The 25801-nt window shown below is 46.5% G+C and overlaps 1 protein-coding gene across 1 annotated transcript in view; it reads left to right on the plus strand.

Annotated features, from left to right (window-relative positions):
• POP1 (POP1 homolog, ribonuclease P/MRP subunit) overlaps positions 1-25801 on the plus strand; it is a 1381968-nt gene that overhangs the window by 1191100 nt on the left and 165067 nt on the right. The window contains exon 14 of the mRNA XM_069621412.1: positions 18632-18786. Coding sequence (XP_069477513.1) covers positions 18632-18786 — 155 coding nt within the window. The remainder of the gene's footprint in view (positions 1-18631; positions 18787-25801) is intronic.

Consider the following 25801-nt stretch of genomic DNA (forward strand, 5'->3'; position numbering starts at 1 on the left):
AACCCACCAACATCACATCATAACGTGGTAAATCCCCACCAATATGCAGATTACAATTTCCCCACTTCACCCAATACATTAGTAACAAACAATAACATGCACACGAGGTGCTAAAACACTTAGCTCTGTGTTCTGTGGATTTCTAGGTCCTTTGGCCTTTTCGTGTTGATGGGCGTATTATGTCTCACCAGTCCGCTCAAACATTAAACTGCAAATAGCAAAACAAAGTCAGTGCACGTGCGTGCGAAATTGCCGTCCAAAGGAACGTTCCCTAAGGGTAAAAGATCGTTTAAGATGCGGTTGCTTCACCACCAAGCTAATTCCCACTCTGGGTTAGTATTCATGCTCTGCATGCAAACTTGTTTAACTCGTCTTTTCGTGCTTCCGAAAATGTCAACAGATTAATTCCTCAGCGTGTAGCGCGATTCCCTCCCACGGGCTAAATCAGCTGTCTAGTATTAAAGAGGTGTACTTATCTTTTTATGTATGCGGGGCCGGGGGTTGAGCTGGCGGGCGGTGCCCCGCGTAGGCGTGCCTGCAGGAGCTCGAGACAAACATGTCCTCACTTGCCGATGGTCAGTATTGCGAGCGTTGCTTTCAGGGCGCGGCTCGCGCATGCGCAGTAGCGCGCGTGTTTTCCTTTTCCTCCCAGCAGGCCCGTGATGCGCATGGCCTGCTGGGCAATGTAGTCTCTTGGCGGTTCTCCTTCCTTGGGCCTTTATCCTGCGAAATGGAAGGAGAACATGCCTGGACAAGGTGGTTGGACTCCCCAGGGCCCTCCCAATGCCCCCAAAAAGCCCCAAAATACTGCCAATTGTCCCAGCCCTGACAGTACTCCCCCTCCCTCCAGCAGGTCCTGGTTTAGTGGGGTTTAACGCATGAAATTGGCGGAGGAGCCGAGGAGCATGAATATTACATGCGGGCTCCCACGAGCGGTCTTCTGGGCCATATCCCTTCCAGTCCACCAAATACCAGAGTGATCCCTGTCTACGGCGTGAGTCTAGGATGTTGTGGACTTCATATTCAGGGACGCCATCTCTCAAGACCGGTGGGGGTTTCTTGGTTCTTATGGAAGCTGGGGCTGGTTTTAGTAATGAGATGTGAAACACTGGGTGTATTTTCATGGATGGGGGTAAGATTAATTTTACTGCCACAGGGCCGACCAGAGCTTTAATCGGAAATGGACCAATGAAACGGGGGCTAAATTTGCGGGAGCCCTGTAGGTGTAGATTGCGTGTCGAAAGCCACACTTGATCCCCCACCTGGTATTGAGGACTTGGTCTCCTCTTCTTGTCAGCATGGTGTTTGTAAGTAGCTTTAGCGAGATTTAAATTGCACTGCGCAGCTTGCCAGATGCTCTCCAGATGTTTGTCTTTCACTGACTGCCGGAACTTCGGGCACTGGGGCATGTGGCACAGGCTGAAATCGTGGGTGATAGCCGTAGGCACAATAAAATGGGGTGACCTTGGTTGATGCATGTATGGCGTTGTTGTAAGCCAGTTCGGCCAGCCAAATTACTTTTGCCCATTCGTGTTCTTTTCCTTGAGTCAGACAACGCAAATATTGTTCCAAAGTCTGATTTAGTCTCTCGGTTTGACCATCAGTTTCTGGATGGTAACTGGTGGACAACCGAATATCAATCCCTGCTGTTTTGCAAAAGGCCTGCCAGAATCGCGAAGTAAATTGAGGTCCTCGATCCGAAACTATCCCATACGGTATACCGTGGAGCCGTACCACGTTTTGTAAAAACAGATTTGCTAGCATGCTGGCTGTTGGTGTGCCCTTGCATGGTATGAAATGAGCCATCTTAGTTAAGTAGTCCACAACAACCAGTATAGCTGAAAATCCCTGACTTGGTGGTAGTTCGACAATTAAGTCCAACGATACCGTGTGCCATGGTGTCGGAGGAGTTGGAAGGGGTTGCAGCGGACCCGCAGGTTTTCTGTGTTCAGTTTTGTTCCTTAAACAGGTTTCACATCGTGATATATATTGTTTCACATCTTTTTGTACACTAGGCCACCAGAAATGACGCATGATTAGCTCCTTGGTTTTCAGTGTTCCAGGATGGCCCACGAAAGGGGAGTCGTGGCACCATCTGATGGCTTGTTGTCGAAGCGGTATAGTAGTTAAGTATAGTGCTGATTTGTAGAATGGCAACCCCTCCTTGATTGTTTGCTCTTGACCCCTGCTAGCCCATTGCGCCAGATCTTGCGCTGACATGGCCTTCCGGATTTTTTCAAATATGGCGTCTACCACCACACTACCAACTATTCGTGCCGAGTCCACAATTGGTTTGGGTTCGTCTATGGTCTTTGACAGAGCTGAATTTGTCTCTGGATACCTAGAGAGTATATCTGCCTTTCGATTTTCCACTCCAGGTCGATATGTGACGACAAAGTCATATTCTGAGAACTGCATGGCCCACCTGAGTTGTCTCGGACTAAGCGCCCTGGCAGATTTCAAGAACTGTAAATTACGATGGTCGGTATAGATGGTGATAGGATGATGGGCTCCCATGAGGTGATGACGCCACTCGTCGAAGGCCACCTTAATAGCTAACAGTTCCTTGTCTGCAATTACATAATTTTGTTCTGCCGGTAACAATGTTCGCGAGTAATAGGCGACTGAATGTAGTTGCCCATTGTCATCACGCTGCGACAGAATAGCACCCACCGCATAACTTGATGCATCGGTTTCTACAATGTAAGGCTTAGAAGGGTCTGGATGTTGCAACACTGGTGCTGTCACAAACGCTTCCTTCAAAGTTTGAAAGCTAGCTTCAGCCTTTTCATCCCACTGAAAAGGAACTCCTTTTCGTAGTAGTTGCGTAATGGGTTGGACCTTCCTGGCAAAACCGTCAATAAATCGGCGGTAGAAATTGGCAAATCCCAACATTGTTTGAACATCCTTCACTGAGCTTGGAGAGGGCCAGTTGGCTATGGCCTGCACTTTCTTTTGATCCATTGTGATGCCTTGAGGTGACAAGATAAATCCTAAGAACTAAACTGTGGTTTGATGAAATTGACACTTCTCAAGTTTGGCATACAACTTATGCTCCCGCAATCTTTGTAAAACAGCTTTCACATGGCCCTGATGTTCTGCAGCATTGCGAGAATAGATTAAGATGTCATCGATGTATACGATGGCAAAAACATCTAGGTAACCACGTAACACCTCATCTAAAAAGTGCTGGAATGCTGCAGGGGCATTACACAGCCCGAAGGGCATGACCTGATATTCGTACAGACCAAACTTGGTCCGAAAGGCCGTTTTCCACTCGTCGCCTTCTCTGACGCGTACCAGATGATACGCGCCTCGCAAGCCTAACTTTGTGTAAACGGTGGATCCTCGTACTTGGTCCAACAACACAGGGATTAAGGGCAACGGGTAACGATTCTTGATGGTAATGCGATTTATCGCCCTATAATCGATACACGTCCTCAGGTCTCCTGTTTTTTTTGGTATGAAGAATAAAGGGGAGGACACTGGGGATGTAGAATGCCGTATGAAGCCGTTTGCCAAATTGGTTTCAATGTATTCCTTCAAGTGTTCATTCTCGGCTTCAGTGAGTGCGTAAATCCTGCTACAAGGTAGCACAGCGCCCGCTTCCAGGTCTATGCGACAGTCAAAAGGCCTGTGTTGGGGTAGAGTCTCGGCGGCCACCTTACTGAAGACATCCCGATACTCCTCATACTCTTCAGGTAAAACCACATCTGTACTGCCTCCGATGAAGTGGGGACAACACTTCCCCGTATTACAATTAGTCTGGCAATGCATTGATGAAAACTGTAGTGTACCGGCGGCCCAATCCACGGCTGGATTGTGGAGTTTTAGCCAAGTTAGGCCCAAAATGAAACCAAATTGTGGTGCAGAAATCACATCAAACTCAATAACTTCTTGATGTCCCTTCCCACACTCTAGTTGCATGGGCTGCGTATGCTGGGTGATCGGGCCTGAAACTAACGGTGATCCATCCACTGATTTCACTTGTTCTGGCTGTTCTTTAGTCACCAAGGAAAGACCTAGTCTTTTAGCTACTTGATCATCTACGAAATTACCAGTGGCCCCCGAGTCGACCATAAGTGACACTGGAATACGCCTTCCTTGTACGTCCAGATGACCAGCTAGCATAATGTGAGCAGACGGAGTGTGATGTACATTTGCTAGCATCTTTGGGGTATCTTCAGATTCGCTCGCCCTCACCCCCCTCATGGACGAGCTGGGGCGTTTCCCAACAGGGTTCCTTTGGCGGGTGGTTTATGGGTGCATTCTCGGACGAAGTGGCCCGACTTTCCGCAATAGAGACACAACTTTTCTCTCCTTCTCTCTTTCTCCTCTTTCGTCAAGGGGCCTCGTATGGTCCCAATCTGCATTGGTTCCTCGGTTCCCTTCTCTGATAACTTGATGTTTCTCTGTTGATCCAGCCGGACCATAGGCTTATTGTCCCATTTTCGACGGTCTTGGCGACGTTCACTTTGTCTCTGATCTAATCGTAGTGCCAGATCAATCATGGTGGAGCAGTTCTCTGGTTGGGGGTCTACTTGCGCTACTAAATCTTTCAATTCCTCCCTTAGATCCTGATAGAATAGGGCCATTCTCTTTTCCTGGGGCCAATCGATTTCTACTGCCAACCGGTTAAAAGCTGTGACATACGAAACCAAGTCTCTGCTTCCTTGCCTCAGCGTCAGCAATTCTCGATCTTTAATCAATGTTGCTGCCCTGCGGTTAAATATTTTACCGAATTCGTCCAAGAAGGTATCCCAGTCGTACAATACGGCATCATCCTTGCGAACCAGTGGTGTTGCCCAAGAAGCTGCATCCCCCGTGAGATAGGATATTACGAATGCAGTGCGAGCTTGTGCGGTCCTAAAAACTCCTGGCTTGGTCAAGAAGTGCAACTGACACTGCATGATAAACTGGTTAAAATTCTGTGGGTCCCCATGGTATCTTTCTGGGGCAGCTAAAGGCAAGGATGGTTCAGTAGCTACCTGCACTTGTACTGGCACAGGCGGAGGTTGTCTGGGCAAGGGCGTTGCTTTGGCTTGAGTCTGGATAGTCAGGGTATGGACTTGACCTGCTAAATTCTGATAATCCTGTCTGGTTGCTGCCAATTCAGCCTTCAGATCCTGGAGAAGAGCTACTACGTCTGCCATAATTGTGCTGCCTAGGCACCGAAAGAATACGTGGGCTCGCAATTCTGTCAGGTCCTCACTCCTCTTGACAGGCGCAGAGGCAGCACAAACTCCTCCCTCCCCATTGGGTCTTGGCACCTGGGAAATAGAAACCACAGGCCACCGCAACCCTCTGGGGGAAGAGGGTTAGGGTTCGTTGAGTGGATGGGTAGAGGGAGTTCAGGATAACCGGAAAGAGGTTTAGGGAATCAGAATGGATGGGCAGGGGGTTTTTAGGGAAACATGCTCCTCGGCTCCAGTGCTCCTCTTGCTGCTGGTTGTTTGCAGATGCTCACACACACTCTCTCACTACAATCATTCTCTCAGAACTCTTCCTTTGGAGGCCTTTGTATTGGAGCCTCTAACCAACTCACAACTAGATAGTATTCTCTAGTGCTGTCTTGGTTTTCTCACTGTCTTTGCAACATAAACTTCGCCCTCTTTTCTTCATGAAGGCAAACCCACCAACATCACATCATAACGTGGTAAATCCCCACCAATATGCAGATTACAATTTCCCCACTTCACCCAATACATTAGTAACAAACAATAACATGCACACGAGGTGCTAAAACACTTAGCTCTGTGTTCTGTGGATTTCTAGGTCCTTTGGCCTTTTCGTGTTGATGGGCGTGATATGTCTCACCAGTCCGCTCAAACATTAAACTGCAAATAGCAAAACAAAGTCAGTGCACGTGCGTGCAAAATTGCCGTTCCAAAGGAACGTTCCCTAAGGGTAAAAGATCGTTTAAGATGCGGTTGCTTCACCGCCAAGCTAATTCCCACTCTGGGTTAGTATTCATGCTCTGCATGCAAACTTGTTTAACTCGTCTTTTCGTGCTTCCGAAAATGTCAACAGATTAATTCCTCAGCGTGTAGCGCGATTCCCTCCCACGGGCTAAATCAGCTGTCTAGTATTAAAGACGTGTACTTAGCTTTTCATGTACGCGGGGCCGGGGGTTGAGCTGGCGGGCGGTGCCCCGCGTAGGCGTGCCTGCAGGAGCTCGAGACAAACACGTCCTCACTTGCCGATGTTCAGTATTGCGAGCGTTGCTTTCAGGGCGCGGCTCGCGCATGCGCAGTAGCGCGCGTGTGTTCCTTTTCCTCCCAGCAGGCCCGTGATGCGCATGGCCTGCTGGGCAATGTAGTCTCTTGGCGGTTCTCCTTCCTTGGGCCTTTATCCTACGAAATGGACGGAGAACATGCCTGGACAAGGTGGTTTGACTCCCCAGGGCCCTCCCAATGCCCCCAAAAAGCCCCAAAATACTGCCAATTGTCCCAGCCCTGACAATATCCGTATCCCCTCCCCCTCATCATTCCTCGCCTTCCCCTGGTGTAGTTATAATATCCAGCTCCTGGCGTTGAGTATCCTCCTCCCATGTTAGTCGTGTATGGTTGGAGTGGCGGCAGCTGTTGTGTTACAATCTGTGATGATTGTATTTGGGAGGGATCTTGTGCAGCCACTACTTGTATGGGGTTTTGAGTCATTGTTGCAGGTGTAGTTATTAGTGCACCTTCCATCGTGTATTTAGTAAGTTTTTTCTGTACCAATTTAGCCTCTTCCGCTTTTCTATCCTCTTCCTTTTGTTTCATCTTTTCTTGCCATGTCCTACAATGATGCACTATCGTCAGTTGTATTTCTGGCCATGCTTTTGCTTCCATCCCCACTACTTTCTTCAGTTTCTGAACTGCTTCTGGGATCCCATGTACTAGTATATGATAAAATATTGCTGGTGTTTTGTCCCATTGTTCTCTAGTTTCCATACGTCACTTCTCTTGAATTTCCTGAATATAATCAACAGGATCTTTGTTCTCACGCATCTTGCGTGAGGTAATTGCTCCTATGTCTGATGTGTCTGGGTACTGTACCCTCAGCGCTTGCCATAATGCATGTCTGCAGTTTGCGAATGGTGCCCCATCGTGTGATGTTTTTGTTATTGTGACCCCGGGGAAACCTGCTCTCTTCCAGATGTCATCTGCTGCATCCCCCAATATTGATATTATAAGGCCCTTTACATCCCCCACTGCCAGTTTCTGTCCTGCGGTGTGTTTTTCCATTTCATATATCCATTTTCCCGCACCTCCACTTAATGATGGGAGCCTGCACTTTATATTTTCCTTGTCTGCATGCTTCCAGGGGACGTATTGTGGTCTAACCCCTCCCTTCTCCAGAAGTGGCATTAAGTTGTGTCCTGGTTGGCCCCTGGGTTCCACATAATCGAATCCATACACCCCTCCTCTTCTTCCCTTTCTTCTACATCATCAATGGGTTCCATATTTCCCCTGCTCGTAACTGTTTCTCCTCCATCTCTTCCCCTTCTTTTATCATTTCCTTTATTTAATATGGCCGTGTGTATTCGTTCTCCCTGCCTGCGTCCAGGGAGGTCTCTGAGCCTGCCTGCATAGGGTGTCAGTTTGTGGGGGAAGGGCGCGAGTTTAGATGGGCATGTTGCACGTAATGAGCGTGAGGTAGCGGAGCATATTGGACGGGATGGTGAGGGTGTAGTGGCGGATGGTGAGGATGTAGTTGCACGTGTCTGCCTTTCCACCATTCCTTGCTCTTCCTCCTCACTTCCCTCCAGTTCTTCCTTTCTCCTGCAGATCCATGGTGATTCTCCATTTGTCCGGGTGATGTATAATTTATCTAAGCTTTCCCTTTCACTGTTTCTTCCTTCCTTCTCCATTCCTTCTACTTCCTCACTGCAAAAGTCCTCCATTAATGGCAACCCCCAATCTGCCTTTTTCCCCCTAATCGTTACTGTTTTTAAATCTATTAGATCCGTTCCTCCCTTGTCTTCTTTGGCAATTGCTCCCCCTTGTGCTGATGTTGTTGCTACTTCTGTGTCTCTGTATACATACCTCCTTACTTCACTCTCCCCTCTCCCATCTTCTCTTTCCCCTTCATTTTTCTCCGCTATTTCTCTACCGGTTTCCTCTCTTTTCTTTTTCAATTCCTCCATTACTTCACTACTCATCTTTTCCATTATCCTTTCTTCTTCTCTCTTCCTTTCCCATCTCGCTCTTTCCCGCTCTAATATACCCTCTATCATCCTCCCTTCTTCGTATTTCCTTGTCGTTTCTGATAGTAATCTCCTCTTCCATATTTCCATTTCTTTCTCCTCTTCCTCTCTTTTCTTGTCACACAGTGCTGCTCTTAATACCCTTTCTGCTATTGCCTTCACCCTTTCTGCTTCTCTCTTTTGCTCCTCAGTTCGTTCCCTCATTTTGTCCAACTCATTCTTGCTTTCTTTCCTTTCCCGTGCTCTCTCTCTTTCCTCTCTCTCGAGCTGCTTGATCAGTGCATTCTGCTCATCCCTTAATTCTGCTAATCGTTCCTCCAAAATCTCTTCCTTTTGTCGTAACAGCTCTTCTCCCTTTCTTTTCCCCTCTTCCCCTTTCCTTTCACTCTTCCTGGTGTTATCCTCGTCCATTTTCCTTACTACCTCCTCCTCTTCTTCTGTTAATGAACCTCGTAATTTTAATAATACCTGCGCAGCTACCCACTCATCCTGTCCTATTCCTGCGATCTGCTCTTCGCCAATCCCCCCTTCCCCTGCGGGTATTTTCGTACGAGCTAGTCCCGTCGTGCTAGTCTGCTCCCTTCCCGTGTGGCTACCTGTGGCTGTATATGGTGGTGGGCTGTATGCCGGGTTCGAGTACCCTTCAGCCGCCCTCAATTGAACCATGTCTCGTAGTTCTGTTAAAGGGTATAACCCCCCTTCCTCCTTTTTCACTACCTTCGCTAGGGGTATATTGTCGCTCTGTTCCTTTTTTATTTCCCTTTCGTTTATGTTGTTGCTCTTCTCTCCTCCCTCTTGTCCGTGCCCCATGTTCTGTTTGCCTTCGCTCTCTTTTTCCCCATTCTCTCCTTCCTCCTTAATCTTCTCCTCTTCTGTTGTTTCCCCCATAATGAACATTCCGTTTGGCCCTGGTCGGGACCCTTGGAACATCCTCCATAAGTTAAACACCTCCACGTGGTGTATCAACTTCTTCCCCTTGTATGTGTTATGCAGATGGGTTAATAGTGAATGTTGGGTATATGGATCGAAACTGCCATTAGGCGGCCATGGTGTCGTCATTTTGTTGTCCGTCCCCTGTGTCCATTCTATGCTGTACTTGATCAGTTTCTCCCTATGGGGTGACAGTGTTTTACATATGTGTTGTAGCGGGGTAGTGAGGGTGTTCCCCCACCCTCCCGATCCTGTCCTGTATGACATAGTAGCGCTTCACTTGTTATCCTTCCCCTATTTGGTAGCGGTTATCTTGCTAACAGTGTACACTATACAGTCTTAGATCCTTACCTGGCCCTGTAATTTTGGGGACTTGGTATTGTCCGCTAAGGAAAAATAATAAAATATAGCATCTGCATTTGAATATTCTTTTCTTTCTTTTCCCCCTTTATCGAACACCTTTACGGCCCCCTGCGGCCGAGGCGCGCGTAGCCCCCTGCGGCTGCGTGCCCCGTGTGACGTTCTTATACAGCCGTCCCACTTTCTCTTATCCCTCCTCCCCCTTCTTCACTTGCCGTAGCCGGCGTTCTCCGTGCGCAGCCACGTCCCCCTTTTCACCTCCCCCCCCGATCAACTCTTTACCGTTTATCTCCGTCTCCACTTCCTCACCATAATTCTCTTCCCCACCACTCTCCGAAAAAAAAGATGCCTTGTATTCGAGATATCCTATGAAAGCCCTACTGGTGACGTCACCGATCTCTTCAAAACTACTGGTAAGTTCTTCACATGTTTCTAAAAGTTCAAAATACGCTTGCAATCTACCCCCGTCAACCCCACAGCTGTCTTCCTGTCACGCCTGGAACAAGGTAATCAACAATATAATCTGACTGCGCACGCTGCGTCGCCTCGCTTGTGATACGCTCCTCGACAGGAGGGCTTAACCAGCCAATTATCTTCCGTATTAGGCAACCAGCTAGCTACCGCCTACAGGAAAACGTCATCTATCTATCGAGTTTCCTGCTCGATCAATAGGGATCCTCATCTACTCATTGATCAATAATCACCAAATCGTAGGAAAACGCACACACACACACCCTCACACGTGGTCGCGACCTAGGCCAATCAGTGTCTACGAGCTGCCGCACGTGATGTTTTCGTGCTCCGCCCCCTCCTCTTTCGTAACGTAGCGGACTGCTCTCGCACTTGTCCAGCTACCATTCACTTCACCGTCAACACTAATTTATCAAACCTTCGCCGCTCACCTGTGTAACACCTCCCGCCTCCCTTATCCAATTCCTCCCCCCTCCCTCACAATTTCACATTGCTTGTTGTGCGTGGCATACTCATCAAGTTCTCTTGATGCGGGGCCGCTCGACTGCGTGCACCCCTCCAAGCGGCTCGCCACCTCCCCTCGTCTGGACCACGTCTGGACACTCGCCAACCGCGGGCGGAATACTTCTCAACCGGCTCCCGAGGGCCAATATCCGGATTGCGCTGTCCGGTCTTCTTGCAGTTCCGCGATGGTCCTGTAGTCCTCAAAAGGGGGCAGCGGCAGAGGGGGCCGCGCCGCCGGGCCTCCTCGCAACGGGAGTACTCGGAAAAATAAAATAAAAGCAGACCTTAAACAGATCTCAGCAGTGCCTCCAACTTGTTGGGGGGAAATTCTCCCGGGGTCGGCTGGGCCGTCCGCGGACCTCCGGGCAGGGAGGCCCCAACTCCTCCCGTATATCCCAGAAAAATGAGTATGAGGCACACGCAAGAAGCAAGGTGATTCTGCTGTTTATTAAACAAAACGGCAGGGATGGGTCAAGGATCGTACGCGTCCGTCCTGACACTCTCTCTTCAATCGTGGGGCTCGCAGGCCCTTTTTACCTTAGTCTGACGCGCTACTTGCGTCACCTGGGAAAGGTTAGCAAAAAACCTATCGCCACTCTGGATTGGTTCCTCGAGTGGTAGGGTTAGTATAGCATACGTATAGAGAGCGTCGAGGGTCAGTCAGGTGGTATACTTGGGTTGTCCCTTCAATTTGATACATGAAAATTGTTACATGAAGACCCCTGAGGATTGGCTAATGTTAATGGCGTCAGTGATAAGAGCCCCATGTTCTGATTGGTCCACTCGCGAGCCCCCCAGTCTGGGACCATCGCTGTTCCCAGCTCGCGGTGCACCTGCCATTTGCAACAATGTATCACTATGGGTATGTGCAGACAATGTGAGGATTTATTCATATGCTGGAAGGCAGACTACTCCCACCGCCGCATATTTGTATCTGCCTGTGTCTTGAAATGTGGGATCCAGGCGCCTCCCTCCTCCTGGGCCTGGCGCCCTGTCAGGTTCGGCTTGGTCACGTGAGGAGAGACCGCGGTTGAGGCAGAATTCTGCACATTTAATATTGCATTTTCCACTGTGTGCCTGGCTTAATTTGCAGGTGTGACCTTGGCGTCGGCTTGCGGCATGCGAGTTTGCAACATTGTGCCCTTGACTGTCTGCTCTCGCCGGGCTCATTCTGCAGGGTCAGCAACTGTGCTCTTGCTCGTTCAATGTTCATGGAAGCTCTTGCTTGCGGCCTACTTGGGCCTGGTGCATAGGTGGAGACGTTTGATGCACGGCGCTTTAGGTTATGGTATCATATTCCTTTATCCCCAGTATCATGTCTTCGTTATATTTCTCATTGCAATGCATGGGTTTAGGAGAAGCGTGAGCAAGCATTTTAGATGAGTTCATTGTGCGTCTTGTGTTTCTGCATTTTGAAAAACCTATGTGAAAAATAATAAAGATGCGCGTCAGTGGGTGTGTCCGTCACCTGCGTCATAGCACTGAATATGTTCTTTGTGTGGATTGGTGTGGGAGTGTCCAGTGTGCATGTTTGCACGGGTGTGCTGACCGTTGGCTAGGTCGTCATGGCATCTCTAACGATGTGTTCATTTACTGTTGAAGGGTTCAGTCGAGTTCATCCATGCCGCAGGTGTCGGCATGGGCAGGGCAGGCTGGTGGGCAGGCTGGTGGGCACATCCGTATGTTCCTGTACCAGGGTATTTGGTCGTCTGGTAGATGGGCAAACTCCTCTCGTGGCGGGTGTCTGGGCCGCGATCCTCTAGGCCAGGGGTGTGAGGGGATTGGTGGGAGCCTTTTGTTCCATTCTCCCACATCAGTAGCAACAGACAAAGACCAAGATGTTTGTGATAGAATGAGGAAGACAGGACATTGCTAAGCTGCAAGACAGCAGAAGAATTACAACTTAATTGCATATGCCAACAGTGTATAGACTGGGAAACAGAAGAGCTGTTGAAAGAGTTTGTAGCATTGTTTGAATGTATAGGTTGTTTAGGAAGGAAGATGGGTCAGCTATATATTGACAAATCTTTGCGGTCAGTGACATGAATTATTCGTTGAATAATACTATTTCATATCAGGAAAAAGGTAGACTGCATGTAGGAAAAAAGGAATGACCAAAACAAAGTCCCCTTGTGCAGGTCTCTCTGGTGGTCCATATGAAAAAGATAAAACATGGTGAGGTCAAGATGTGTCAACATGAGGATACTGAATGAGGCCATCCAACGTGAGGGACACATCATACCCACCATGTATTAGTCAGGTATTTAATGTGCAACAACCTCGCTGCTGGAATCAACCGAGCACTTTAGAAGTCATAGGGGGAAGTACACAGCAGGTGAAGCAGAGATTCAAGGGAGTGTGGAGCTAACGGGGGTGGGGGCGATGGGCAATCTGCCAGAAAGGGATCTACAAGCAACCTGGAGAGTAAATGGGGGTAGCAGATAATCCAGCATCAGCTTAGTTGGGGAGTGTAGAGTTTGTGGACTTATGTGTTTGGTAGGAGCCATTCATTGAAGAGATGGTCTTGAGCTCCTTCCCGAAAGGTAGAAGTGAAGGAACAAGTCTCTTGTTGACAGTGAGTATGTTCCAGAGTCTAGGTGCATAGGTAGTCAATGCCTGTTGTCTGGTTCTTTCCTGGATGATGTAGTAGCTGATCTGAGAGAAGCCCAATGTGATATCACCAACTTATTCTTCATCCTGGCCCAAGGTACATTGCTATGTTCACAACACGCATGCGTGATAGGTGGAGATACCAAAGTCTTATCCCTGAAATATAATTCACAGCTGAGTATTCCAAACGATCAAAAAATAAGTTATTGAGGCCTTGTACAAAATACTTCTTGGGTGGCACTACACGCCAGCTCGCCTACACCGAATATACCCGGAACATCAGAGGGAGTGGTGGAGGGGTTGCGGGAAGGTAAGGGCACGGCGGAACATATTTGGTGGAGATGCCCAAAAATCGTACTCTTCTGGAGAGAAGTACAGCTGGCACAGGAACAGGCTTTCAGGGCAGGGGGAAGCAGACCTCCTGAACAGATCTTGATGGGCCTTAAGGAAGGGGAGGCGGCGGGGGAACCCAGAACCCGACAAAAAGCGAGAGTGCTATTAACATTGCAGCAATTACTGTAATTGCACAACGATGAAAGAGCTTGAATATACCCACAGTTCAGGATTGGCTGTGCAAAGTCTGGGAAATAGTAGCCCTGGAGTGTGCCACCTATGCCATGAATGGTAATGTGCATAAGTTCGCAAAAGACTGGGGAGAGACTCTGGCCTTTCTCAAAGACGACTTCCGGGCCGTCTGGTACCCCCAGCGCCTCAGACCCCTAGACTTGCAATGAGCATCATCACACTGCACAAGTTGATGCAGAATAGGGAAAGAGGGAGGGAAGGGGGATAACTTGTGGGATTGTTTAACATGTTGTAAACTCAATAAAATGAAGTTTTAAAAAAAAGAAGTTATTGATGGACTGGCGGGTGCCATCAATATGAGCAATGATATGCAGTGAATGAAAGTCCATGTCATGCAAGTTTGAGGGTAGTACTGAAAAGACTGCAAAAAAGTGGACTCACGTTACACAGGAATAAATGCAAATTGATCGAAAACCAGGTAGAGTTTTTTCGACCTGTTCTTGGATCAAAGCATATCTGTAGATCCAATGAAAGTGCAACATACAGCCTTTGGAGGCTCCATGAGTGTATTTGAAATGTGTTGTTTTTCAGGCATGGTCATGTATTGTGGTAGATTTATTCAAAACCTGGCTACAATGGTAGAACCCCTGAGAGAAATACAGTAAGACAATGCAGAATGGTCCTCGTCTGATAGACAAATGGAGATCAAAAGTGCCTTGTTAGAGGAAACAACCATGGGGTACTCTGATCTGTCTACAATGACTGAACCACTATTGGTGCCAGTCCATTTGGGCTAGGAGTGGTGCTGACATAAAAGTACAAAAAGCAAAGTACAGCAAGTGGCATATATGTAGTGAGGCACTAACCTCGACAGAACAAAGGTGCTCGCAAATGGAAGAGGCAATCATTGTCATATTGTGAGTGTTGCCACTTCCATCTAGATTTGCATGGAAACCCAATTGTTGTTGTGCGAGATCACAAACTGTTAGTTGCCCCTTATTCAAGGCATCAGCACTTCACCCGCATCACAAACAAAAATGGGCATTGCATTTCAGTATGAGTTGGAGTCCCGTCCGGCAATGACCAATCTTGTTCAGACATTTTAGGTCTCCGCCATGGAAGAAAAACTGCGACATGCCGAATGGATGGATTAGTTTAGAGTGAGAACGGTGCAACTAGCCCACGTGGGGCATTAAGCAATATTGAAGACAAAGCCATCGATATGGGACAAACATGGTTTATTGGTATCAATGCCATGGTGGACATGAAAGTAAAGGAGTGGTGTGTATGTCATATCACGGGTGCAAGGCACCTTCTACACCTACCATATCGGAAAGTACTCAGTAAAGTGCCCTGGGAAGTGGTAAACACCGATGTTTATGCCTTTCCTGATGGACAAAACCTAGTGGTGATTATGGAAAAAATATTGCCAATATTCAGTGGTAGAAGTAATCAAGTCTCTCATGGCTAGCGCAGTACTACCCAGTAATGCACAATGTTTATTTTAAACCAAATGCACTTAATACATTGTCTTTTTTAACTACCCAAATTGGAAAGTATTATAGTCGTCTGTTTTGCCTAAGATGATCAAGGCGCCCAATGGGCCACTTTTTCAAGGACACGAGTGGCAAACAACTGTAGGAATTAGGATTTAAGGATCAGAAAATAACGCCCAGATGGCCAAGTTCTACCTGAGTTTGTGGAAATAACAATTAACACCTCACTCCCCAACCAGATTCTGCTAGGACGCAGCTTTATTCAGCCGTGTCATTGCTGGGAACCCTCACAACTAGTGCAGTCTGAGATTGAGCGGAATTAGAAGGTGGTTTAATGACAGAAGGAGTTTAAGGCACGAATATGCAAAGATTATTCATACAACAAGGGGAGTGGATGCTCATCAAAGTTACTATGCGGGAAACATTCTGCACTCTTTTTGATGCATGTCACTGCTGTGTTGTGAACCGAAAGAGTGCCATGGTGACAGTGGCACAAGGACAGTCCAAAATAACTCGAAATGTATCTTGGTTTAATGAATTTTAAGGGGTTCCAGCAGTGGACAGTTACACTAAAGAAGAAGTGAAGTTCTGCCTTGAAGCTGAAAGTTCATATGTTACTGATCTCAAAGACAAGCAATCAACCTGAGAGAGTTGGTGTGACATGTTTTCCGATTGCTGAGGAACCTAGAGGGAGATATGATATGATCTAAGAAGAACTACATAGACTCGAAGGTGTCTGTAGGACTATGAGACTGAAAATGTGAGTGAATCAAGGTGAACAAAACTTCAATAATAATTTGTGGGAAATATGTGGTGTGCACACCAGGCACGTTAAACATGACCACACTGAGTGCAGTGTGCTTGGTGGCACATGTGCCGGGGCCTATAGTGGCTTGTACTTCAGTTCTCCACAACAAGAGTTAGTTAGTATATATTAAAAGTTAACTTAACAAACAATGGAAAAACCATTGTTAAGGTTACTAGAAATACTACATTTTAAGGGAAATATACATTCACAGAAATATAGTCTTGCATTACAAATGAAACTTACAACAATATTTTTAACAATCACTTTAAATATAATAGAAGCTCATGACATAGCACGTTTATGAGAGTTCATCTATAGATTGTAATTGTACATGAAAGCTCACCCATGAGAGATACTGCTCTACTTTTGATCAGCGCGGGAGCTAGGGAAAACACACCAGCCAATTGAGTACATTTTTACAAAGCAGGAACCCATGCATTTTCTGGTGAGATGTCTGAGCTCTTCCTTTAGGCTGCCATCTCAAAGCTAAACGTATCTAAACCCCCAGAACAAAGTGCTCAACTAATATTCTTTTATTCAGGAGTCTGCCACAGTTCAGGTAATTGACCTACAAGCTCCTTTTGTTCATACCTTGTAAGATACCTAACTCTGGTTTTCGATCACAACCTTTTTGGGGGGGATATCCACACAACACACATTTGTACAAAGCTAATCTAAATATACATTTTGTACATTGTAGTTAGCTTGTAAACCTAGCATGGGTGAGGTCATTTAATCTTTTATAACATGCTTAATACCGGAGACCAGTCTCTAAGCATGGGACCGGGATTCAAACCTGTTACTCTCAGTTGTTTTGTTTCCAAGACAAACGCTTTGCCCTTGAACTATCCACCCGGCCCTAGAGGGACTTGGGACTAGAGTTAGACACCTTGGTGTTGTTGTGATTAAACACTCATCCCGAGGTAGAGTATTTTATTCACTTTACGCATTTGATTGTTGAGCAGTGTAACAAAAGTAGGGTATTCGTCCCTTGTCCACAAGGAGGCATCCCACCACCCTTTGTGGCTAGGGAGGTGAACCCATTAAGCAAGACCCTCCCCAGGGTCCTGGCAAGTGGAACCTCACTGGTAGTGACTCCCCTCTTGGGGACAAGGACTCTAATTCCCATATGGATTTCCCTATGGGAGAAACACTATCAGCTTAAAAAGGAATTAATATGCTTGCATTTACTGCTGTACCGCCTTCAACAAGTATTTATACAATTCCCATCTCCTTGGCTTTAGGCAATGCTGGATTTCACCTAACCAAAGAAGAGAAACTAAATGCCCCTTTAATAGTCAGAAGAAAACTTAAAGAAACGAAGAACCTAATGAGAGGCAGAGAGAACCTGACACAGAGGAGAAAGCCTCTGACGAAGGATGTCCTGGAGGGGCGCAGCGCTGCTGGGCCGTGGAACCAGCAGCAGTGCGAGTGACTCAAAGAAGCAGAGATGCACGCCGGGAGGCTGGAAAACAGAGCAGTGGAGGAACCACTGCAGAGACGGGGTCAAGCGGACCATCCCACTTTGTGGCATGACCACAAACGAACGTAGACACTGAATGCATCAGGAGGCATGAATCATCCGCTCTGCCTGTGTGCACGGAGAGCGCAGAGGCAGGCAGGTTGAGAAATAGAGATGCAGAGAGATCCAATAGCGAAAACAGAGGAAGACACCCTGATAAAATAAAAAGCCAAACCCCGGGAACCAGCCCCATGCTGAAAAAGATAGCATGGTGGTCCAGGGACGGGGGGGTTACCTGGAAACAAGTGAAGTAACTGTGAATGTGTGTTATGGGAGCCTGAGAAACCCAAAGTGTGAACATTGGCGAGGGCTACAAGTGTTGTCACGTATAAGGAATCATGAAGGCCTGAAGAGCCCTATAAGAGGCACTGGGAAAGTAGTTAACAGAATAGAATCTACCTATTGCAGGAGAACGCTCGAGAAAAGCATACAAGGAATTGGGGATAGTATATGAGAAGGATCCCTGTCTGTAAAGACTTTAAGTGTATACCATGAATTACAGAATCTCTTGAGTGTGCAACGAGGATTAAGGAACTTTCTCTATTGACTTTAGACAAAAACATTTCTTTTTCATTGGAACTAAGAACACTATTCTGAGAAGAAGCCCACTGGGCTCGGCCAAGAGAAGTCTTAACCAGAAGCACAATGATGTGGTCTTTAGGTTCGTTTTCTATAGTGGTATGGCCAGATAGAATTAGGTTTTGGACAGAGGACATATTTGTTTTTTGACGACTGAAGAGCACCCGTAATTTAGTTTCTAAGGGACAATCCCCTTACCAATAGGGATAGATAGGCCTTTTTATATTTTATTTAATAAAGAACCATTTAAAAATGTCCTCAGTGCATCTGACTCCTTCTGGTTCCCACACCAGTTATTTGTTAAGACCTTGTGTAAATCTGAATCTCTTGTTTAGAACTACTATGTCTGCTGTTTGTGTATCACATCAACTGTTTTCCCAAGTGTGTGCTGCCATCTGGTTTCTCGTTTAGTATGTTACGAAAGGGAGCTTGTAATTCTGCATGGCAATGGGCAATTGTAGGAGAGGATGTGTTGGGCATTAGGTAGAGTTTTGATATGTGTTTTAAAAGAAAGATATGAGTCGAAAATCAACTTGTGAGTTTTTTTTTAGAACGGTGTGACCAATGAGTAAACTGAACACAATTGTAACTTTGAAAAGCTTAAGATAATCTTTTTTTCTGCATTCTTTTTGCAGATTTATCGAGGAGCACGAATTGGTGGATTAAAAGAGGGTTTCCATCACTCTCTGTGTAAAGGAACACCTCACATTCCTAATGATTTCCCCGATTGTCCTGCTGGTGTTCAGACAGCGAAGGAACTAGAGACAAGACTTCTGGAAAAGTTTAACAGGTAGTGACTCTTTAAAATCAAAAACAGCAGTACCGCCAACATGCATCCTAATAACTTGTCAGTCGTGGAAGCTGACAAAATCAAGTATAAATTATTGTAATAATTACAGCAAAATCAGAAATGTGCGATTTTGAAATGTCACTCCTAGAGACAACCATTGGGCTTTGTTGCTGTTTCTTTTTTGAAAGAACACCATTCCCATGAAAATACAGAATACTACAAACTCAAGGAAAATCTCTAATGGAATGTTCTACTAGTGAGAGAGATTTGAGTGAATGATGACCAGTTTTACTCTGGCCAGATTTCTCAATTTTAAGTTGAACTCAAGAATATGAAATGTAAAGCCACCAATTGAAAGGTTTTCCAGAATGGCGTTCTCGATCTGAAACATTGTGTACAAATGAAACTTTCATGGCTGTCTCAGCAGGTTTGACATCTTTAAAAAATGTCACCCACCGGCTGCAGGTTTAAAATTAGCTCAGAACAGAAGTGCTAAGAAATCATTGATAACTTGCAAATGTTCAGTATACTGCATCTAAGTAATTTGTTGGGCTTTTCAATTCCTCGCACACAAAACAGGATCATTTATTAGCACAATAAGCCACATTTGCATTGAAGGTATTTCCTCCGAGACAAATAACTCAATAGGTATTGGATGTAAGATCCCTTTACTCTTATGAGAGCGGTGTGGGAGTGCTGGCACTGCTACTGCCTATGCTGTCACAATTTGAACATTAGCTCATGCATGTTTGTTTATTTGGTCATATTTGGGAACAACCATGTTAGTAATTTAGAGCTGGCCAAATTAAATAAACTGGCTGCAATATAGAAGAGAGTTGAAGAAATAAATCATACCAAAGGGCCTGGTTAACCAAACTTAACACTTCCAACAACCTGCTGCACAAGTTTAAAGGGTGGTATATACATGTGGGCCATAGATGATAATCATGTCTCCAACATACATGACCCGATGAAGACAGTACCGTACCTCTACAACCCATGGTCACTGCAACTTGTGTGTCCCAAATAAGCACCAAAGACTTTGTTCAGCCTTCATGGTGCACTTGAACCAGGTGATTGTTGCAGCACGACCCACCTGGGTAACAGTGAGCTCGGTTTCCTGAAGACCATGTGAGGAGTGTTCAAGTGGCGGGGGCTGTGCACATTTCTGCCTGCCAAACCTGACTTACAGCAGCACCAACATTGTACTGACAGGCAAGATGGTGGATCGTCCTAATCAGGCTCTGTCCACAGCTCCACACACAGCTGGGGAGACCAGATGAAAACAACTGAGGTGACAGAATTCATTTTCGAGAACCAATCCTTCAGATGAAAGACACAGCTGAGCATTGGTCAGCAGTTATGAGTCACTCAGGCAGGCCTGTGTTACTATAAAATACTTCAGTATCCAATGGTGGGTGGTGGAGTTAGCAGATGGAGTTTAAGCAACGGGTTGTTAGAGGAGAACTAGGAGGACAGAGATCAGGAAGAGAGGTGGAGCAGAGGTAGTGCAGCAGAAGAAATTAGAGGAGAAAGAGAAAAGAGAGAGCAATGAAGGTTGGAGAGGATGTGCTGTAGCAGAACAGTCATGATTTTCATCATACCTTGCTTGCTAAAGCACAGCCTAACCTCCACCCCAGAGGTAGTGAAAATGCCCACCTGGAACTGTGGCAGGTTTTGTGTCAGAGAAAAGTGTTGTACCAGACGGACTCTGGACAGAGTTGGATCTCTGTTCCTAGCATAATTGAGAAACCACTAACCTAGAGCACCTGACATGCTTATGTTTGGAAAGCAATATAGTTGTGGGCCTGTGCCCAGAACATGTAAGAACCATTCCGATTATGCTTGTGTAAATGATTAACATTAGATGTCATGAATAACTTCCTTACAGTTTTATCACTATAAAAAGCAATTGCAACTGAGTGCCTCTTTATGATCATACATAGAAACACAATGCTGTATATCTTTTATTTAGCATCTTGTATATTATTCTCTTGTCCAGATAATATATGGGCGTTAAAAATAAGAAAGTCAAACAATAAGCATTGTGAACGGAGGATAGCACAGGGGCAATGCGCTGGTCTTGGAAGCAAGACCACGCAGAGCTACAGAGGTTTGAATCCCTGATCCGCACTTAGAAACCAAACACGGGTATGGTATTAGGCGTGTTATAAAAAAACAGTTAAATCAATAAAATAAAATAAAATAAATACTAGCAATAATGTAGTTGTAAGTAGTCTTGTCTACTCTTCTCCTACTCACCTATTGGAATCTAAAGCCAATGATCAACCAATAATGTGCATAGATATAAAAAATATGGCACACTAATACTTCAATATACACACAGTAGTACTGTCAGCATTGGGAAGCCATTGGACAGGTGATGATATTCTTCATTAAATGGAAATGGATAAATAACTCTATTAAATGGCCATGGCTTTTAAGGGCAGTTACCAAGAATCAATCCAAAGCCATGGATTCAAAATACAGGAAAAACTATTGAGATTCACTTGCTGATATCCTCCCTTTCATCCACTAGTGCAGCATTCTGCAACCTTTGGCTTTCCAGATGTTTTGGACTACAATTACCCCGATACCTCGATATTGACTTTGCTGGCTAGTGATGATGGGAGCTGTAATCCAAAACATCTTGGGAACCAAAGGTTTATGCCTACTGCACTAGTGCATACGTAGGCCCACTAATCGTGGCTATGGGGACATGCAAGAAGGAGCAGAGGATTTAAAATGTGCATTGCCTATACTTGCCATACACCAGGGATCAGTGGATCTCCATGCACCAGAGAACAATTAGAAGCTAACCTAATGAAAAGATATCATGACCACTGCGGGCTATTCAAAACTATGTAACGGAATTTCTGAGGCTTGTGGAATCTACTTAGATCACATGCTATGCATAGGCCGACATCTAGTGGAAGCTGCAGAGTATTACAGCTGTTGTTTTCTAATCTCGAAAATGGACGACGACAGGGCGTGCCAGTAATACTATCCCTAGTGTGACGTCCACTGTACCCATGGTCCTTCACACGCCTAGGTCCCTCAGATTGTTTTTTTCCACCATCATCGTCGGACGCTATAACCAGAGTTCCGTTTCGGCTAACGCCTTTGATTATTAACGTTACTAGCGCTAGTTACTCTTTCTATCCTTTATATTGCCGACCTTCAACGATCATCTTCTGCGGCGGTGTTAAGGACGAACGTCGTCGAACAAAGAACTTTACTCGACGACACCTCTTTGGCCTTGGAAGGCCGCATCAGGCCTCGGCCCAGACAGTAGGGAGAGTGGGGGGTGGACATTTCTTAGGCCACTAAGAGAATGCATATTCCCCTTTCCTTTTCCCTCTATATTTTCGCCTAGCTGTCCTTCCATCCAATTATGGAAAACACACCATTTAAATTCTGCCCCAGTTGCAATAAGAAATTCCCCTGGAAGGACAAGCACCGGGTGTGCAACCTCTGTCTCTAGAGGGACCACGACGAGGGCCACTGTAGAGCTTGTTGGCTCTTCAAACCAAAGGTCCTAAAGGACCGAAAGTCCAAACGTTGGGCCTATCATGCCATGCAGGCCGAGGCCGCCATGGACGTGGAGGGTGCATCCAGCGACTGCAGCAATGGCGTCTTTTCAGACAATGAAGGCTATAGGGATCCTACCGATTCCTATGTGCCAGCCCCTGACCCCAACAGACAGGCCGGTGGCGCTTTTATGGGGACGACACCCAGCGGCAATAGCACACACAAAACAGCCCACACAAAGCACATACCCCAAGGCCGAAAGTCGACGACAACATCATCAACACAGCCGCACAAAGCGTTGCGGGGTAGGTCCACTATTTCCCTGTCCTCTGGGCACTAAAGATCACGATCGCCGCATGACAGGCCCCCAAAGTCGCGAGACAAAGGCGACGCATACGCTGTGTCCAATACCGCAGCCGAAAGCCGGGCGTTGAAAGACGCAGCTTTTGACCTCCCGACAGCCAAAATTCGATATTCCTCGTTAACGTCGAAATCGGCAAAAAAGCACCAATACCTCAAAAATATCCCATCTGGTGCAATAACTTGTCCCGGAGAGTCTCCTTAAATGGCGAACGTCGGAAAAACACTCTTCAAAGAGTCACCATCCCCATAGGTAAAGAGAGTGCACCACACAAGGAGAAAGAGTGTGTTTCCCAAGGGGAGGGTACTATAGCAGGTGCTATGAAACACAAGGGGCAGCCTGCTCCAGAAATAACCTCAAAATCCTGTAACTATACCAAGCTCCTCACAATGGTCCTCTGAAGACATCGATAGAGTAATGCGAAGAATGTCCTTTATGGCAGATTTAAAAAACAAAAATCCATGGGCAATACAAAGCTTACAAAATACACCACCAGGCACATCAACCTCACAACCCCCAACAAAAAGGGCACGTCCAGACACCCTTCAAATTACCCCTCAGCAAGACCCAGACCAATTCGACCTTTATCACCCCAATACAGAATCTGAGGAGCAAGATACGCTAGGGGATACCACTATTATGAGTATGAGGAGGAAGTTTACATCGTACCCTCTCCTGATTACGTGGACCCACCGTTGGACAATCAACTTCAATATAATGACATGTTCTTGAAAGCAGCAGAGCTTTTCCAAATCCAAACTCGGGAGACACAATTGGACAAGGATTTTTTAGAGAACATACTAGGAGACAGGAAGGCTGTAACCCAGTTTATACCCATCCTGCAGTCAATACAAAGAAGGATCCAACCATCTTTAGAAACTCCAAGTCAAACGCGGGCAGCGAACCCGTTCATTGAGAAAATGTTCTGCCCTGCGCCCTCCTCTACATCTGGGGGCCAATTGAAACCAGATTCACTAGTAGTGATCACGACACGGAAAAGGGCAGGAATACCTCTAGCTTCATCGGAAGCATCCCCTGACAAGGAGAGCAAGAAGCTTTACACTCTCGGGAGAAAAGTGGCCACCTCAGCGGATTTTCAAACTAGAATTGCCGACAATACCACTCTACTGGTAAGTTACAACTGACACAAGTCGGAGGAAATTACAACTTTAATGGCCTCAGCCCCAGAACCTCTAAAATCACAACTGTCCCTCGCAGTAGCGGAACGAAAGGTGGTGTCCAACTGCATCCTAGAAAACTATTTAGATGCGACAGATAATGCTGGTAGGATCATCGCTGAAGGGACACTAATAATATCGAACCTAACGTCCTGTTCGGCAAGGCGGTTAAGGGTGCATTAAAAAGCACAAAAGAAGAGTATAACACTCCTAAATCGTTAGGCCATCTCACTAATAAGCCATCACGCCAAAGAGGCGGGAAACATTTTCATCACTTTCGAGGACAAAACTTGCAAAGGGGTTCCGGATATAGCCAAAATCAGGGCACATCCTGGGGTTCCAATCAAGGACAAGCCTATCAAGGCTTCCAAAGGGTCCAGCGTAGATCTCGCGGCCGGGGGAGGTCCCCCACTTCCAGAGGTGGAGCAACACCTCCAAAACAATGACCACCCGCTTCAGGTCCCCTCCCATGCCTCTCCAGTAGGAGGGAGTATAACACACCTCACCCACGCCTGGGAGGGAATCACCTCGGACAAGTGGATGCTATCAACCGTGGTGGGAGGTTATTGCGTGGAACTACTGCAACGACCCTCCAACCATCCCCCGTGTTACAAATCCACCACAAGGTCCGGGGGGGCCCGATCGCCGGTACAGACTCTGCTGGGGCTGAGGGACGGCTTGGCAGGGGGGAATCCAGGGCGCTGGAGAAAGCTAGAGTGTTTCTGACATTGGCGGCCATAATGTTGGTGGCTCAGAACTGGAAAAGCGCAGAGATTCCCAGGTTGCAGGATTGGTTCCGTAATATATGGGAGACCATTGCACTCGAATGGGCGTCTTACGCCATGAATGACAATGTACATGACTTTGCAAATGACTGGGGAGAGATTCTCGCTTATCTCAAGGACGATTTCCGGGTGGCTTGGTGCCCGCAACGTTTAAGACTGTTAGATCTGCAATGAATTTTGTTGCCTGGCCCTCGATAGCGGGGGCCCGGAGACTGAGCTGGTGTGCCTCGGAGTGGGGAGAGGGGGAAGGTTTGGGCGTTATGGTTTGGATGTGTAGTTGTAAATTCAATAAAAAGAGTTTTCAAAAAAAGAAAATCCACCAAAAAAGAGGAGCAATGCATCCTTCTAGAAGAGGTCACATTGCTGCTGCTCAAGGACGCCATCAAAATTGTCCCGGCGAACCAGGTAAACAAAGGGTATCTATTCAACCTACTTCCTTGTGCCAAAAAAGATATAACAATGCACCCAGTATTAGACTTGCGCCCTGCAAACACCTATGTCAAGCCACAAAAATTCTGCATGACATCGCTACAAGGAGTAATCCCACTGCTAAAGCGGTGGGACTACATGGCAACCTTGGACATGAAAGATGCCTATTTTAATATTTCAATGTCCCCAGCACACAGTAAATTCTTGCGTTTCAAGATAGCAAGCCAGCTATACCAATTCAAGGTGCTACGCTTTGGAATAGCATCCGCTCCAAGGGTATTCACCAAGGTACTGGCGGTGGTGACAGTGCACTTGCGCAGGGAGGCATTCTCAGTGTACCCCTACCTGGAAGACTGGCTGATCACAGGGCAATCACCCCAAATTTGCAGGCAAAATACACAAAGAACAATAAACCACCTTTTCCAATTGGGCTTCTCAATAAATGAGAAAAAGTCAAGCCGTGTGCCAAGCAAGACCAAACAGTTCCTACGAGCTGTCATAAACACAGAAGAAGGGCTAGTCTTTCCACCAAAAGAAAGAATCCAAAACATGCTACTGCAAATACTTCAGTATTAAGCCGTTCACCAGATAAGCTTACGCAAAGCTATGCGTTTGCTCAGCATGATGCCATCTTGCATTTACCTGGTCCAACACACACGTTTGTTCATGCGCCCGATGCGGGAGTGGTTGGCGAAGCAGTGGTCTCAGGCAAGCGGTCAGTCTGATGGTCT

This window comes from Ambystoma mexicanum, chromosome 5q (genome assembly GCF_040938575.1).
Source record: "Ambystoma mexicanum isolate Mex_15411 chromosome 5q, UKY_AmexF1_1, whole genome shotgun sequence".
In the NCBI taxonomy this organism is placed as follows: Eukaryota; Metazoa; Chordata; class Amphibia; order Caudata; family Ambystomatidae; genus Ambystoma; species Ambystoma mexicanum.